Below are 18,321 nucleotides of genomic sequence, written 5' to 3'. Positions count from 1 at the left end.
AAACTCGCTTAAAACCGAACTATTCGATGACTTATTAGACGATATGAAACGAATGAAACTGAAGGGAAAAAAACGAACAGTAAATATGAATTCACTCACACAACAACAATAAAATCGCATAGCGAGTGGTTCTCGAAGCGAAGTTTCGGTCTCCAGTTGCAATGCGAATGATATCTCATACCACAAACGAAACCCGATGAACTCTCTCACTCACTTTCGCATTTTCTCTCTTTCTCTCTCACTCTCTTTCTCTCTGATCGATGCACAAAATGCACTGCACATGCAACACATGCAAAAATAAACATGAATAAATTCGAGTCGAGGAAGAGAGAAAGAGAGGAATGCCACATTTCCACACAAACCAAGACATAAACTATTTATTCAATATGCATGAATATTCTTTGTTGGGTCATATCATCAGTTACTTCGAATGTCTTATCCATAAGCGAAATAATGCACTTTATTTTACAATAAATGGTGCGCCATCGTTTCTCCAATCCTAGTTCCTTTTCAAAATCGGCTGATGTTATGTTGCCTCATTTTGATCGAAACCATGCGTATAACCAAGAGACATACAGACGGAGACAGAGTGAGGGTATAAAAGGGTGTGAAACATGGGCCAACCACTTTGACTATTATAAATGAAAATGCGGGGATTGCACTACAGGAGCAATAAAGTAAATGAAAAAAAACTATTGGCATCAGAAATTGTACGCCAAATACGATAAAGAAGAAAAAAAACAACAACTATTTATTTCTTGGATTTATTAAGAATAGAACAGAGGCAGGCGAACAAATTAAATACGCAAAACTCCAACAACAAATTTACAAGCAGAAAAATAACAACCAAAACAATAGGAATGACTACTGTTTTGACTGCGCTGTAAATGCATCCGGCACGGAATCGAAGGAAAAATTCCAACAGAAATGATACACACCCACTGTGTATGTTTCAATGCACTGTGTGTTTGTATGTGTCGAACATTCCACTATAGGCGCCGATTGCATCCAATATAATACACAAAAAAAAACTAAAAAAAATAACATGATGAAATTTACTGTATAAAATGTATATAGCGATGTTTTTATTCGCCTCTTTGGTGAAAATATCAGATAATATACCACCATAAAATGGAGAAATGTTGCATGTTTCAGCGGTGGCTGGTGGTTCTTTTTATTTTAATCTGGCAATAGGAAATTTACTGTTGCAATCTGAAAATCCGATAATCCTTAATGTATCGAAATTCAATAAAACGGTAGTACAAGAACGGTGTAAATTAAACGGATCCATTTCATTTCATTGTTTCTCTGTCGGTCTATCTTTGTACGGCAATCGAAGTGGATTCATTTACTACACCGATACTTTGGGGTGAAAATAATTTCGTGTCAAACCACTATCGCTTTCATTCATTTCAGCTTTTCCGAAACGTGTTCCAATTTATTTTCTCTCGTTTGTGCTTTTATTTTTTTTCATGATTCCTTATTGTAAATGCCAACATATTTAATTACATTTTCTTTTATTTTTGCAGGTAAGCAACGATTCTGATTCTGAACGGTGCGAACATATATCGGGAAAAAGGGCAGCGATTTTAAAATCGTTGGATTATTTCGAATTTTTTTTTCTCTGCTGTTATATGTATGTGTGTTATTTCTAAAAATGGTTTTGGGTAAGCGAACTTTTTTATGTCCATTTTTTCTTTGGTTTTGTTTCAATAATATTCAGTTGACTGAAATACTTCTGTTGTAAAAAAACATTTCACAGTAAAATCCTATTCCGTACATTCTCTTGGTGCATTTCAAAATGCACTTTTTTGTCTTCTCCGATTGCATTCATTTGATGCATCGACTTCTTACACACACACTCTCTCTCTCCCGCTCTACCGCTCTCTCGCTCTAGTGAAGTATGTGAATTGCATCAAACCGTTAAATTGGTTAGATAAGCACACGGGACACATTCAATATTCTTATCTTGCAGCTAAGAATGCAATGCGGCATTGACGACAAAAATAATAACAACAACAATAATGGCGGTAATGCAGCTTATTCAACGAAAGCGAATTTAAATAAAATTACGCATTATAAAATGTCGCAATGTTGATTTGCGATTTTTCAATGCCTAAAAGTCAGCGGAATGAAAAACAAAAAAACATTCGCCGAGACAAACATACACATACAGATGACAGATACCAAAGCTCTCATCGTGCATTAGTTGTGTATTGTTCAATCTCTCTATCTCATTCGCCGATGTGTTGGCACCGAAACGGTTTCGCAGCATAGGTTGTTCGTAAAACGTAATATATATGACAAACAAATCATCAAGCTTGCATGATCGATGTTAAACTATAGACTTTAGAGTAGAATGCGTTTAAATTAGTTTTCTAATTGTGGTGTTTCAGTTTTGCCAATTTTTTATTAAATGCGCTCGTTGTCATCGTATGTCAGCTTTCCATTTTCAAATGGTTGCATACATGTGGTGACTCGGAGAGAAAAGCAGCACGGTTTTTTGTGTTGTCTAATTCGAGATCCCAAAACACTCACACACATACATAGAGAAATTGAAACGCAGAATACTAACAAGAATTTTACACAAGCTCAGCGGTGTGTCTCTCATTTTTTTTTTTGTTTCAAGTGACTCAACGTTTATATTTCGATTGCACTTTGCACACATTATTGTCGATTTTTATAAGCCATTTGAGAACGATCCATGTGAATTTGTGTGTATGTGTGCGCTCTACTGCACTTCAATGGTTTCTAGATCGTGTTCAAATAGACAAAACAATATCTCAAAATGCGCACAACTCTAAATACACATTCTCTCTTGCAAGTTGGTGGGCAAAACAAACGTGATATAAATTAGAACTCATGCATACCAACAAATCCAGACAAACATCGTTTCCGATTCACATTTAGACATTTCCACCGCACACTCAATATTTTAAATAAACAAACTTTTCTGTCTCATTCTGTCCCATTCTTTCTAATGCGTTTTCATTCGGAATTTCATTTCGTCGGAGAGCAGAAAAAAACCGCACTCACATTCAATTTCCTATTCCGTGATTTGTTTTTTTTTTCTTTTATTGAAAAGCGTTCATTGATCACTTAGTAATCGAAAAATGAGAATCGATGCGACTTTGTGTGTTGTACATTTTAAACGGTACTGAACGAAATCCGATTCGGAATCCAATTTTTGACTATAAACCCAAGCCGATATCAAATGAAAGTATCGAACGACATATTTCTCTTTTTCCTCGGTCACGTTCTCGATACGCGACAAGTTGTAATTACGTCATTCAATTATTTCGCTATGATAACAATCGCGATTTCGGTATGTCACGAATTACACATTCACGCACACACCGAAGAATCGTTTAATGGGCGAGCGCGCATACGCGCTCTATCAACAAAATCGACAACAACCAGATGTGAACCACAACAATAACATCGTTCATTGACGGAATTGTTTGTGCCTCTCTCTCTCTCTCTCTCTCTCTCTCTCTCTCTCTGTGTGTGTGTGTGTTTGTATACTGGACATACATAAATATTGTTAAAATGCAGCTACTAGCTAGTTCATGATCTCAATGATAACGATAGGAAATCCGAATTTAAATTGCATTTATCGGTTCGCACACGCGCAACCGCTTGCCTTATGGAAAATGCAAAAACGTCAGAGCAGATATTACACATCTGTTCATTGTTCTCATTTTCTGACACACCCAATTTTTGCAATTCATTTTTTTTTCTTGATGACCATCGACACTTTTATACCGAAAGATCTACCAACAAGATTATTCTGCTTCTGCAATTTTTCCACTGTGCATGCAATAAAAAGTGAATCCATTTGAGACGCATTTGCTTTGAAATGTTGTAGAAACAAGCAACTTTACAATTTTAAGTACGATTTTGGTGCGTGTGTCCGAATTCGTATAAATTGCTAATAATGACAGCGCCAAGTTGACATTCAATCAGGTACACCGAGATTCGAATCAGAAAATAAATATTTTCTTTTTCAAACATGCTTCTATACTTTGATTTGAACAAAGTACAGTGTCATAAGCAAGAGCATTATACAAACACATACACACATTGAGCGAGAAAGCAGGAGATAAGAGGAAGATCGTGTTCATTTTTATAACAAACAGTTTGGATAATCAGATTCAAATGTTGAAAGTGAGCGTTTAATATGAAGACGGAAAGAAAAAGCGTAAAAAGATGGCCAGATAGATAAAAAAAAGACAGAGAGACAGACAGTTGGTTTTATGTCATTAATTGGTTGAAGTGCATGAGTGCATATCGTCATTGTGCCAAAATGATCATCACCACTAATGCACATTTCACTCTTGCATTGCAATACAAAATGCAACACACTCAATTAATTTACTAAGTGATTTAAGTGTGACGAAAAAAAAGAACGATAAATGTCTGTCAAATTAAACATATTAATAAAATAATCGGAATTGGATAAAAAAAACTTCAATTTTTCTGAGATGAGATCGGTGAAATAAAACATTTGAATTAATTTAAATATTGAATGAAAACTTCTTCAATATACAGTGCGCACATTCTGTCTCTCAATGTGATGCAGAATGCAATAGAAGCATTTGTTAAGCGGAAAATTAAAAAAAGATGGGGATTAAATTAAATTTGAACAAGAGCGGAACAGAATGAGAAAGACAAAATGAACAACCATTAGATTGGCACTATATTATGTGCATCTGCGTATATGCTGCGACTGAAAGAATGGATGATGACAGCTTTCCTTTCCTTTCAGCAGTAGAACTATGTTTTTTTTTGTTTTTTTTCTTTCAATCGACCTGTATACGCTATATGTGTGTGATATGAAAATATCACCACAAAGTGGACTAACGTTCAAGTGTGTTATAGACATTTATCGCCTGAGAAACGAACGAAATAACGTAGTGCATACGAAAAAAAACTATATCTCTATATATTTTATACGTACACATATTGCATAATCGTACGTCATGCATGTTATTTCTGAACTGAAGATGGATTACGTGTGTTTGTATGCAGGCGCGCACAACAATTTCATAATAATGAAAAAAGAAACAGGCAGCTTATTCTCGAATAAAAAAAAGTGAAAAGAAAAACAGAGACGAAAAAAAAACGATATTCGGTATGCGGTGTAACTGAGTCTATCTCTTGCTCACCATTCACAATTGTACGAGTTTTTTTTAGTTATAAGGATGTTTGGCAATGCGTGAGATCTATAGAAAGCAAGAGAAATTGCAACGATGACTTTTCTTCTCGTTCTATTCGCGCCCCGTATCTTTTGCAATAAAATGCTTTTTTTGTTTTGTTTTCTCTGCCATCCGCATTGAATATGCTCTGCGTTTTCTTTCTCCCTCTCTCTCTCTCTCTCGATCTTTTCAAAACAATAAGAACAATGAATATATAATATTCATTGAAACATTGTATTGTCGTTTTTTCGAATGAAATGCATGCCAAATTAAAATGAAAAGTGAAATGAAATCGTCGGTTTTTTTGTTTAAATTCTATGTTTGTCGCGAGAGCGCATTATTTTTCGTTTTTATTTTCACGTTTCGATTGTAGTTTTTAATGCACTCATGTTTCACTGACGTTTTTAATGTATGTGATTGCATTATTAAAATCGATTTCATTTCATTGCATGTAATTTGTTGTTGTTGTCGTTCGTTCAGTCGGACCGCTCGGTACGTAATGAACACACATACACACCAACACATTTTCAATTTCATTTATGTTTTTTTATATATGTTTTGTAAGGCATTCTGGCAATCATACCAGATCATTTTATGTTTTGTTTAATTAGTAAATTGTCATAAAAACAGCCATTACAGCGAAATCTCGTTGTCGAAAAAAAATGCACAAATAAAGCAAGTGCAATTGTATCATGACAAAAGCACTTTTCTCGAATGAGAATTTTTCTCGCTGTGTGTTGAAGAGCTTGTTCTCTATCCCCATTTTTATCTCTTTAAACGCGCTGAAGGAGAAAAGAAGAGAGAAAATAAAGTGAGGACGAGAGAAGGGTGGAAAAATTGATAGAGAGAGAGAGAGAGAGAGAGAGAGAGAGAGAGAAAGAAAGGGGGAGAGAAAAACCAACAGCGACGAAAAAAAAATATGATCAGATTAAAATTGTATTTATATATCAGTGTAAACATTTATCCAAACAACACTGTTAATTATAATTAATAAATAAATGGTAAAAAGCAAATTGAAATTTTACTGCCGTACACGGTAAGGAAAATGTATGTCATGTGCATCGATTATGGATACATGGTAGCGCGTCAATACACATAAAATCGCGTACAAGAGTTCGCTACACCGGATTTTCATCACGTTCGCGCAATACTTCATATAATTTTATTTTGGTTTGAAAACATGAAATCGTGATCATGGCATATTATTTAACAAACACAAACACAGAGATACATCATAGAGATTCTTACACATCCGCTTATTCTACATGTGGTTGTGTTGAATTTTCTGTTCAATTTATTTTTTCTCGTTTTGATGTCGTCTGTCTGTGGATCATGGTAGTCGAATGATTCATGATCCATTCATTTTTAGGAAAATATGTTTTTGCCAAACGGAAAACTTTCATTGCAGAAGCTACAAATAATAATGTTAAAATTAAAAAATAATCATTGGAACTTCTTTTTTCGTGAACTGATTAGATCGTTCATTTTCCATCAAATTTGTTCCTTAAAAAATGAATTTTCATTGGAAAGACCAGCAAAGATACGTACATCATATCAAAATTATGAAATTCTTGAACAAAAAAGAAGACGAAAAAGAAAAATACACGTCAAACGTGACTTAAATCGAAATGCGATTATCGAATATATAAAAGAGGAAGGCGGGAGAGATAGGGAAATCAATTTTGTCGTTTTAGTACACAACGGAGCTATTTTCCAATTTCAACTCATCGAAAAATACGATTCGTTCGGTAAAATGCATAAAAAAACGGTAACAGAGAAAAGCTATAAATTCCATTCGGTTGGCTTTTATCGGAGTACCGAAGAAAAATGAACTGGAACTACTGTGTTCTACAACCGGAATGAAGAAAATGCTGTTATTATCATCGGAAAAAACTGCAAACATTTCCTTCTCTTGCTGCCGCGTATTCTCCCCCATCGGAATGAAATATTCAAGCGAGTCATCGAGCTCATCGATCATAAAAATATATGCGAAGACAACTAACGAACGACCGATAGAGAAAGGCGAAGAATAAAATTGAGCTTGAGCTATGTGCCATTGCGCGTAACAAGACATATTTCGATAATGGTACACCTGAAAGGGAAACGAAATAATTGTGATTGCAAAAAGAATATTTAATTCGATATAATTGCTGTGAATGGGTGGAAACAGCTTCATGATATGTATTTTGCATACTGGCTTGACCTGATCGGAATGGCATCGATATTGTATCGAAAGCATGCCATTTGTCATCACACAGTCTTTAAATGGAAAAGAAAATGGAAGCTTTTTGGTAAAATCTATGAGAGAGATTTAAAGAGAGAGGGATTCAATGGTTGAACTTGGTTTTGGCTCGAATCTTTTATAAAACATATCATCCCTTTCTCTCTCTGTGTGTGTGGTTTTTTTTACTTCTTGCTTGTTAGATGTAGTATTTGGCCTGGCGTGCCCATTATAATGGAATTAAATTGTTGCAAAAGCGCACATACATAAAATGATTTGTTATGTACATTTGATTATTACATGGTATGCATAAGCTCTCTTTCTCTCACTCGCTTTGGTCTCTCTCGCTGTGTTGTTATTTGTCATAATGAGAATTCGGATATTGTGTCCTAGGTTTCCACATTTTTTGCAGTTTTTCTCGTTTTCTCGATGGCTTTCCTGCAGTGCGCAGTTTACATTTTTATCCTCCACTGTGTATGTGCACTGAAATATGCAAAATTTGCGTTTTATGCTCCAAAAATGCGCACTGTCGATTGTATGTTTGGTTATTTCATAAAAGATTTCCCTTTATTTTACATTCGTCGCTGCTGCTGCTGTTGTTGTTGTTGTTAGTTGGCATGAGCCAAACATACGGATGTGCTTGTCATCACATCATCAGCAACAGCACAAAGGCAATACGGCATGCATTTCTCATTCGTTTGCACATTTTTCCACATCGCAAGCATTTGAAGAGTATTTGTTTTGATATTGCTGCTGTGAACACATTGCAGATTATTTGCGCCTATCAATTTTGACTTTTTGACTGCATGTAGTGTTTGATAAAAATCAGTGAAATTCCGAAACTTTATTTTTTTTTGTTTTAACCAAAAAGAGAATCAATATCGAGTTTTGTTCATTGTTTTTGGAATGCTGATGGCATGTGACAAAATGCATGGACCGTTTCACGCAACAATGATGCCCGAGGAGGAGGTCGAAATAATCATAACTGCTAACCTTTTCAAAAAATCGTTCATTTTTAAAAAATCAATTCAAAATGGCATGATATCAATAAAATTCTCTCTCACACACACACATACACACAATCTTTATCGTAAAGTGTACATTCGTCACGAAGATATCATGTGCCAAACAAGTCTTTACAAAACTTCTTCCCCGACAATTGTTTTGCAAGTGTGCACCGGGTTGCAATAGCATCGCATGGCGCAAACAACACTATTGAACAAAAGCTTCATGAAATGAAAAGAAGATAATGAGAAGAAGAAAAAAAAAACGAGAAGTGACTGCTTTTATCAATGTGAACGCCATGTTCAGGTTTCTTTCAATTAAATGCAGTACAATGCACTGGTGTGATTTGGTTATTTCCAGGAATGACTCAATGCTGGTATTCTTGTGTTCGATGTATGTTATCCTGATGAATAAATTTGTGACAAAATGAACATGGATGCATTTGTCTAAAAAATGAATAGTTTATGCAACACATTTGAGGATGAAATCAAATATTTTTCCCAGCCACAGTTGAAGTTATTTCATTCCATAGATGCGTTTATCAAACAAATTTTTTAATTCGAATTTTGAGAACCATTCAAAATATCAATGCGGAACTAACTGTATTCAGTGACAACAAATGTGAATACTGAACAAACATATCAAACATATCAAACACATTTCGTTCAGTTTTTTTGTTCATTTATTTCACATAAATAACATAGCAAATGTGCACGGTATTCAACAGCATGATATGCAACCATATTGTCAGTATAAATAAAATCGCATTTAACTGTAAATAGAATTATATTGATTTAATGCCATTTTCAATAATATTAGTTTTTTTTTTTGGGGAGAAGCAACGTACACATTCTTCCGAGCTAAGCGTTTGAAGCGAACGAGAAAGAATAATCGCCCAGAATAATCGATGAAAATAGTCGTATAACTAAATTGTCCGTTAGATGTGATTAGCCACATTGAAATTACCATTCTGACTCTTTTTTTGGTCAGCATACTCGTTGGTCATTGAACACATTTTAATAATTCAATGAATCACGCAATCGATCAAGTGAAACATAACACACCAATTTAAAACCATTGATGGAAATTCATCTTTCATTTACCAGCTTTGCATTGAGGAAGCTCTCTCTCTCTCTCTTTCTCTCTCAATTTTTCAGTCGAATGTATAATTTATTATCCTAACACGAAATAATCGTTTGAATTTTCATGCAAAGGCGAGAAAGAGAGAGAGAAATCAAAGTTTTATGTGAGTTTTCGGTTCGTTAGCGTGCATTTCATTGGAACATGATGTTCACAAACTTTTGAGCGAGAAAAGCTCAAATCGGCTTATACACGATAATCTACACAAAGATGGCCTTTGTTTACTACAACGAAAAGCTTCTAACTCTATCATTTAGCTAATGGTTCTGTTCACACAAATGAAAACCACAAAAAAACCTCACAAATCAAATCTATTTGATCGAGAGAACTCTTTATGGTCGCTCATTTTTTTGTCGAACCTGCAGAAAAATGATAATGCATTATTATTATTATATTTTCTCAAAAATTCGCGCATGTATTCTAATGCTAATATGTTTAATGTTTCCAAAAGGAATACAACCGCACACATACTAGCATACACGAAGAGAAAAAATATGCTCAAATAAAGAGCGAATGCATGCATGTATATGTTTTATGTGCATTTTCAAACGACACTATTACACCCTTAAATCGCGACTCATGCATACAAATGAACCGTTCTTTTTATGCACACTAGATGTGAACAACACGAATCACATGTATAGCGCGCGCTGGCAATAGCAACATCACTGAACGACGAACATCAAATAGAATAGAAAAATAAAAACTCATAAGAATGATTTGAAATAAAAGAAAACACAAACACATCCACACATAACATATACGAGCGCAAGAGTGCGAGCGCGAGCGCTCGAACGCCTCTCATGAGTGAGAGAGTGAGCGAAACCGATCCAAACATACAGTAAGAACAGAACACACGATCATAACAGAGAGATGAACTGTACACACAAATACCGAAGAATAGAACGCAAGCACAAAACGACAGAGAAAAGAGAGAGAGAGAGAGAGAGAGAGAGAGAGAGACAGAAAAATGCAAATTGAAAACAAAAAAAAAACTACGAAGCAAGGAATGAACAGAGTAGAGAAAAAAATCAACGAAGAAGCAGAACGGCAACCAACAACATCACACGCTATATAACAGAATAAAATGCGAAGAACGCTTCGCGAGCGATGAACGAATCGGTTGTATAATCGCATATACTTCATAAGTAGGTCAACGCGAACTTGGGTCATTGCACTATACCTCTCTGCTATATACAGTTACGATGAGCCAACGAACAAGCGAGAGAGAATTCTCGCTCACACACAGGAACAAATAGCAGTAACGAGAATCGCTCACACCGAAAATCCCGTACATATATATGTATATATGCAGTGCTCACTCAGCACATGACTATTTCTGTCTCATTCTCTATTGTTTGTTGCTTTTGTGGTGCTTGCTAGAACAGCGTTAGTTGTATTGTTGACGATGCCGTCGTAAACGCATCGAATACGCGAACACTTTATATCGTATCACATGCGACGGAATTTTTCAAACATAAACGAACATTCTGTTCATTGTTTCTTTCTTTTTCTCTTTCTCTCTCTCTCATTGTTGTTGTTTGTTTAAATTGACGACGCAACAACAAAAAAAACCACTCACACACATATCATTCATTTTCTATTTAGCTATTCTTTGGATGGTTCTTTTTGCGAACAGAACATTCCATAAATACAATAAATTATGCTACACGCTTCTAAAATACATTACAACCGATCATACTGATCATGATCTTCACTTCATGCATCATTATAACAACATTTTTAAACGAATCTTTTGGTGACTTTAAATAAAAATGTATCCAACCAGTTGACATGTGCCTACCGAATTATTTCATAAATGGAAATAATTAACTGACATATTACATTCATTTGCCGTGACTGTCGTCGACACTTCATAAGAGATCACATTATAATGAACCATTTCCAAAAAAAAAACTCCTCTTCCAAACAGGTGCACACACAGACACGTGATCACCGAATTTATGTGAATGCAATGGAGTGAGAAAATGCATGCAAATGATTCGGAAATGACAAAGCAAACGAAAATTAATCAAATATTTCGATAATGAAATAATTATTTTGTTATAACAAAAGGTGCGATCGATGATCTTTGAAATAATACGACAAAATTTTGTAAGCAAATAAACATAACAACACCAAATGAGTGAAATAGTAAAGAAAAACGAACGAGTAATGGTGGTGTCACGATACCACAGAAACATATGCATCAACGTTTTTAAAACGCACTTTAAAATGCGATGCATTTCACTTCATTTTGGTTCATCAGAATGTTATGAGCCGTTGGTTGCTGCTGCTGTTGCTTTTTTCTTCCTTCTGCAATTCAAGTTGGTTGGCTGCGCACAATTACTATGGAAATGATTGAAGTACTCATCACTTAAATAACTTCGCAGAACCATTTATCTTACTCTCAATATCAGAAGTTACACCCTCTTAGCGCTAAAACATTGCAATGCAGAAGCAGTATTGGAGAGCGAAAAAAAAACTTATAAATACTTTGAAAAGTGAAAAAAAGCAACCGAAGAACATTTTTTCAGAATTCAACAGAAAAAAAACGCACGATGAAAATTATATATGGAACCGTTGTGTGTTTGTGTTTGAATATATATATTTTTTTTGCTTCCTGCGATGCATTTTTCTGGCGCGCGTGCGTGCATTTTCCTTCATTTTGCACAAACATAAACCATATGACTGAGGATTTATGCAGTTCCAAATGGAATGTAATTGGGCGCACCGTTGCTCGCATTATATCAAAAAAAGTACACTTCACACCGCAGAAGTGGAGTCATTAAAAGGAAAAAACCCGTACGTATATGCAAAATTATCCAGTGCAGTGAGCAAGTGCGAGAGGACTGCCATTCCAATCTCAAAGATTATGATATATGATTAAATGAAGTTGTCGTTCGAAATTCCATGCATGCTCTTCTTGAAACGATGAAAAAGAAATGAAGAAGAAAAAAACACACACACACACACCAGAGACGGTTTAATACTGTGTGTATGACATATGGACGATACGTGAATTGTAACCAAATTTAGACCATTTATCTACATACAAACGATGTGTCTTATTTCCGAATCGGCGGCAGAAACAGTGACGGGAGCAACACAACATAACGATATGTTTGCTTTACTTTTTAAATTGTTTGCACCATTTGATTTATTGCGTTAATGAAGAGGCTCTTGATTTCGGCATGGAAAATCGCATATCTACATATTGTGTTTTTTTTCTTTCATATGTTTTGGAATATTTCTTTGCATCATTAATTAGCATTTCAATCGTATAAGTATGTCTCTCTCTGCGTGTGTGTTTCTGGTTTATGGAATTTCATTACGATATGAATTATTATAGTGTGCATTTTTCTCTTTCGCACCGCCATCATCACTGATTTTAGAATGCAATTCATATATTCGGCACTCCATTCTGACATCTCCATAAAACCGCTCCGGTTGGATCGGAAATGCAGAATTTAAATGTGCATACAAAATGATATACAAAATTCGATGGTAGAGTGTTGCTTCGGCTGTGCAGGTTGCTTCGTACACGCTCATTTTCGGTTTGCTGTAATTTAATTGAAAATTTATGTTATTCCAGTTACTAAATATTTTTAATTAACCCAAGTGCAATTCGGTGTTGATGAATGTATATGCGTGAATGTATTATACACCTTGAGTCCACGACACTTTTGGCGCATTTCCTCGAAGCCGGCTCCAATTTACAGCAAAAATAGAGGAGAGAGAAGGAAAGAGACAAATAAAATAGTTACAAAAAGATACACAGCAAATGTAATTTCACATGCAGCTCATTTGTTTGAACTTTTACACACAGTGTGTGTATTTAATTAACAGAAAATGACTGATTTATATATTTTTTTTGTTCGTTTCATCTTCTCTCGGTCATTTAAATCCATTTGCACGGACCATTTAATTATGTTTTCAGAATGCAAAATATATTTCCGTTGGATTTTTTCTCTCGCCTTTTGTATCCAACAGTTTTATTGGCATTTCGAAATGTTTGCTATGCATTTTTTTCTCTCTTTGGAATCCGAATTTGTAATTTTCGGCATTGCTATCGCCACAATTTGAGAATGTCTCATCGTAATGATGACACCGGACACTTAAATGTCATGTACGACACATAATCAACATCAATTATCTGTTTGCATAATTATATCGTCATAATATCAATAAATTAAGTGATCGACAAAAAAAAAAGCGGTTGTCGGTTTGCTTGTTTCGTTTAGAAATTCGTTGAAATTCCGTTTGGTTTATTTATGGATCTTATCGAATTGACATATTCTTGCGTAAAATGCTTATATGACACAATCGATTCGATTTCAAAATGTCGATAACATATGGGTTTGCGTGTAAGGTGTACATGACTGTGTCGGTGTGTCAAATTGGATCTAAGCAACATTTCACAAGACAAATAAATGAAGAAACCTCCTCATGATTCATTCATACACGATTTTACATATTCAAAAGCATTTTTCATTCATAAATTTAACCACACATACACATTTGCTATTGCTGTACATCTTTTTTCTCTTCTTTATTATGAAAGCAAACTATTGTTTTAAATGATTTTCGGAACTGTTGAAACAATCAATCGATGTATTACCATGTTAAAAGAACACACACTGTTTAAATTGAAAGATCTAATGAAAAGAGTTTTTTGGAATCGATATAGATAGGAATTGCAGTTAATTTCAGTCCAATTTCAATTTGTTGTACATGTTTTACGAACAACATAGGGACAAAGTTTATTCACATACACACATGCGCTTTCGTTTTAGCTATCTAAGTCAATTGTTGTTTTTCTCGATGATGACGATATCGGAATTTTCGTCCGAAAAATTGTCAGTTTTGAACAGGAAACCAAACCAACAAATATTAATAGCTGGCAATTAAATAAAGAGTGTAGCGAAATTAAAATAAAACGATGGTGAACTATAAAAATGAGATTAATTGCAACGAGTGCACGAAACATACACTCAAATACATTAACGCACGCACGTTAAAATGCCACAATCGATTTGGCGTGTCAAAGATAAAAGCGACTCGCATCTGGTCCGCTGTTTATCATCGACAAAATGTATCGATTTTTTAAGGGAAAATCTGTCGAAACGAACATTTCAATTCGGTTGTACTTCATTAACTTTGGCAAACGCACAATTTTGGTCAATGCAGATGCGAACACAAACACTTGTCGTTTTTAATATTGTTTCATTTCAATTTCATTGATGGTGCATATTTGGGTTGTAAAATCAATGGAAACTCTCAATTCTTTTGCAAATAATGTCAAATTTAAAATATTCAACGTTCTTAATTACCGGTTCTATCATGAAAAGAGTGCAAAGAATATGACCAAATGATTTTGTTAAAAAAAAGCCGGACGGAATAGAGCGAGATAGAGAATGTGTCGCGTTGACAAGACATTTTATGATAATTCAGAAATTCCAAACTGCAAAATAAAGGCGGCTGGTCGAACATGAACATTGAACACTTGACACTATATTAAAATGCCAATTGATGCTATGTATCATTGGACGTAAAAAGAGCATCAACCAAAACTAAACACGTACACAGAGAGAGAGAGAGATTGTTCGATAAAAAAACGTTTGTCATGTTTGACGCTCGCTATCCATGCAGAATGCAACGAGTGAAGAAACGAGTTGTTGTACACAACAACAACAAAAAAGTATGCTGCCTTGACTAGTCAATTACGCAATTGGCAATATATATTTGTTTTTTCGTTTTTTCGCTATTTTTCATCATTATGATAAAAATACAACAACCTAAATGCGAACTAACGAAGCATTTGCTGCACCAATCATAATATGCAATTGCATTTGATGTGGACGACCACTGCGGCGTCGGTAAAGAGACGAAAACAAATGAGATAGAATGCATACACATTCAAAATCTCCAAGTTCAGCAAATAACAATTTTCAAATCACCGTGTGCACATACTACCAAGTAATTCATTTTTTTTTTAAATTCACTTCTTTTCCTCCTCTTGTTTGTCAATTTTGAGTTATGTGTGTTGTCGCTAAAAATGTATGTAAACAAAACAGAGTTGAAATATATATCCAAAAATGCATGCGAAAGAACAATTTTTGTGTTTAGTTTGATATTTTACTCGAATCGCAAGTGGCAACTCGAAAATGGCTTGAAAAAGATTGCACATTCAGTCAAACGTTGAATGCATTTAAAGTATGCACTGCATATACGGTGCCTGTCTCATACTACCATTTATTTTTCATTACATATAAAGTACATCATAAATACAATTGGCTCGGCTGCTGTTACCATGCTTGCCATCGCTGCATGTATTTTTTTTGTTGCTATCTTTGTCGATTCAATTTTCATCGTTTGGCTATTTTTTTTGCTGCTGCCGCTGCTAATAATTTCAAACTTTAACAAATGCAAATAGTTTACAAGGACATATTGGCCGCTAAACAAATTCTTTTTTTTCATGCTATTATTTAGTTATATTATTAAAGTTGAAAACCTCAATGGGTTTTTTTGCATGCTGTGGAACAAAATGTGGTATGGGGTTTTTATGTGTGTGGTCAATGCGAGAGTAATAGAGACACATATGAGAACTCCCCATCAAATTCTCAAGACAAAATGCTATGGCCGAACAATTTGTACGTTCAAACGTAAGAAACAACAACAAAAAGAGCAACACATTAAAAACACCATGGCATGTTAAATGCGTGTGTGCAATTTTTCATTGAAAAGTTCATTGATACCAAAATCAAATGTTGGCATTTTTCTATCGTTGGACTCTATTCTCGATATGTATGTAGTTCCAAACGAGCAAGAGCATAAGACAACGAAGGCGCTCGGGCGCGCGCTCCCGATCGCCCGCCCGCTCACTCACGCTAACACCAATTAACGTGTGCATCGTGTGCACTTCGCTTCACTTGCTATGACCAATGTTATTATACATTAATAGATATCTAGAATTTATGTTGTTGTTGTTGTTTTTTTTTCGTTCATCTATTCTGTTCAAACTGACATCTAATAAAATGAATCAGATTACGATTTGCACAAGAATGAAGTTGTCAGTACACAATAAAACAGGTCAATAGAAACGAAAATTAAGTCGTAAAAATGTTTCGCTTTAAAATGAAATACATTAAGAGATTGAACGATGTAAAATTCCAATTTCGCAAATACATGTACAATGGGAGAGCGACAACAAAAAACAAATGAACAGAATATTTCGATTGTTTTTTGTTTTTTTTGCAGTTTCAATTGCCAAAGCAAACATTTCAGTGAGCTCAGCTATTAATGCTGTGCCATGAACATGTACATTTGCAAATCGAAACAACATAAATACGACAAATTCATCGCGAAACAAAGTACACAGAAATTTGGTAATCAAATAAACTAGGCAGAGTGACAACCGGTGTGAGAAACAGAAAAATATGGAAAATTTAAGATTTAAAAAAAAATGATAACGCAATGAAAACTCTTCATCGCAACGAATGGAAGGCTGTAACTAAAACTGAATGCGAACGAAATGAGTAAAAATTGTTCATCACAAAAATGCTCGTTGACATTAAATAAACACTCATAATTATATATTTTCCGTGTATTTTTTTGGCATCCTATTGCTTGTGCTTGTTTTGAGCAACGAAGAGAGAGCGAAAAAACTTATGGGTCTCTTTCTCTCTCTCTCTCTCTCTCTCTCTCTCTCTCTCTCTCTCTCTCTCTCTCTCTTGCCTTCAATCGAAAGATATAAATTTGTAAAGATGAAATGAAAGACAGCTGAATTGTACAATGCCTATGATGACGCTCATTTGATCGCGAAAAATCGTCAATTTGTTGTTTATGTTTTGCTCTCTCTCTCTATGGCCGCTCTCTCATTCAAAATTCGGTGGAAATGGCAAATGATTCGTCATACATTTAAAAATGACCGCTTTCTCTTTTGCTTCTTCTTCTGCTCTTATTTGAAGTTACTCATTCTTTTCTTGACAATCGTAAATGAAGTCTTTTTTTTTCGGCGGGAAACTTTCGGAAGTTCAACGACACACAAGTTTTGACGTATACACAAAAAAGAGTTCTATTAGTAAAACAAAGCGGTAATGGGTCATTTTGAACACGAAACAGATCGAGAATTTTATACCACGCAATCATTGCATGCCGAAAATATAACCAATATTTATACAAAAAACACAAATAAAACTGTCAAATTTATGTAGTGCCAAATTGCCCATAAATGAATGCTATGGATGAAGAGTAAGAAAAATTAATCAATCTTTTTTCATCATTTCTGCACTTCATCATAATCAATTTGGTGTGAAACCAAAGAAAGAGAAAGAATTAGAAACCTCTTTGCCCCGCTAAAGTAAAAAACGGCGTACGAATAGTTATTTCTTCGTCCAAAATTTATTCGGAAATGAACCGGGCCAATACTAAGCTGAATTTATTTTTCGGGGGGACAATATAAATGACCAAAACATGAAATTATATAAAATATAACTAAAGTATTTGGTCATTGTGTTAGAAACGATTATGTTCAGTGGTCAAAACGCAATCGTTTGTTGAACTTACCTCTCTCGCTCTCTCATTCATTCATTTTTTTTTTGCTATATGCATATAAATATAAATGGTTGCTGGTGGATTTTTGTTATTTCTTTAAACTGAACGTATATTTTCCCATTAATCGAGTGTACTGTAAGTCGTCCAATGACGAAATAATGAATGAATGGACATACAAGAACCGTTACTATGCGAAATGCG

The 18,321-nt window shown here is 34.8% G+C and overlaps 1 protein-coding gene across 5 annotated transcripts in view; it reads left to right on the top strand.

Moving 5' to 3' along the window:
* LOC116352351 (probable nuclear hormone receptor HR3) overlaps positions 1-18,321 on the top strand; it is a 117,175-nt gene that overhangs the window by 58,057 nt on the left and 40,797 nt on the right. Inside the window, exon 1 of one of the 5 annotated variants that reach the window (XM_031784884.1) lies at positions 1,643-1,667. The exons of the other annotated variants lie outside the window; for them this stretch is intronic. Within the exon in view, the coding sequence (XP_031640744.1) occupies positions 1,658-1,667 (10 nt within the window). The 5' untranslated portion in view covers positions 1,643-1,657. Of the gene's footprint in view, positions 1-1,642; positions 1,668-18,321 lie in introns of those variants that run through there. 5 annotated transcript variants of the gene reach the window in all.

Source organism: Contarinia nasturtii, unplaced genomic scaffold (assembly GCF_009176525.2).
Source record: "Contarinia nasturtii isolate CC-2019 unplaced genomic scaffold, AAFC_CNas_1.1 Cnas_scaffold_187, whole genome shotgun sequence".
Classification (NCBI taxonomy): Eukaryota; Metazoa; Arthropoda; class Insecta; order Diptera; family Cecidomyiidae; genus Contarinia; species Contarinia nasturtii.
The sequence above is the reverse complement of the archived record's forward strand: the minus strand, read 5'-3'. Positions and strand labels throughout refer to the sequence as shown.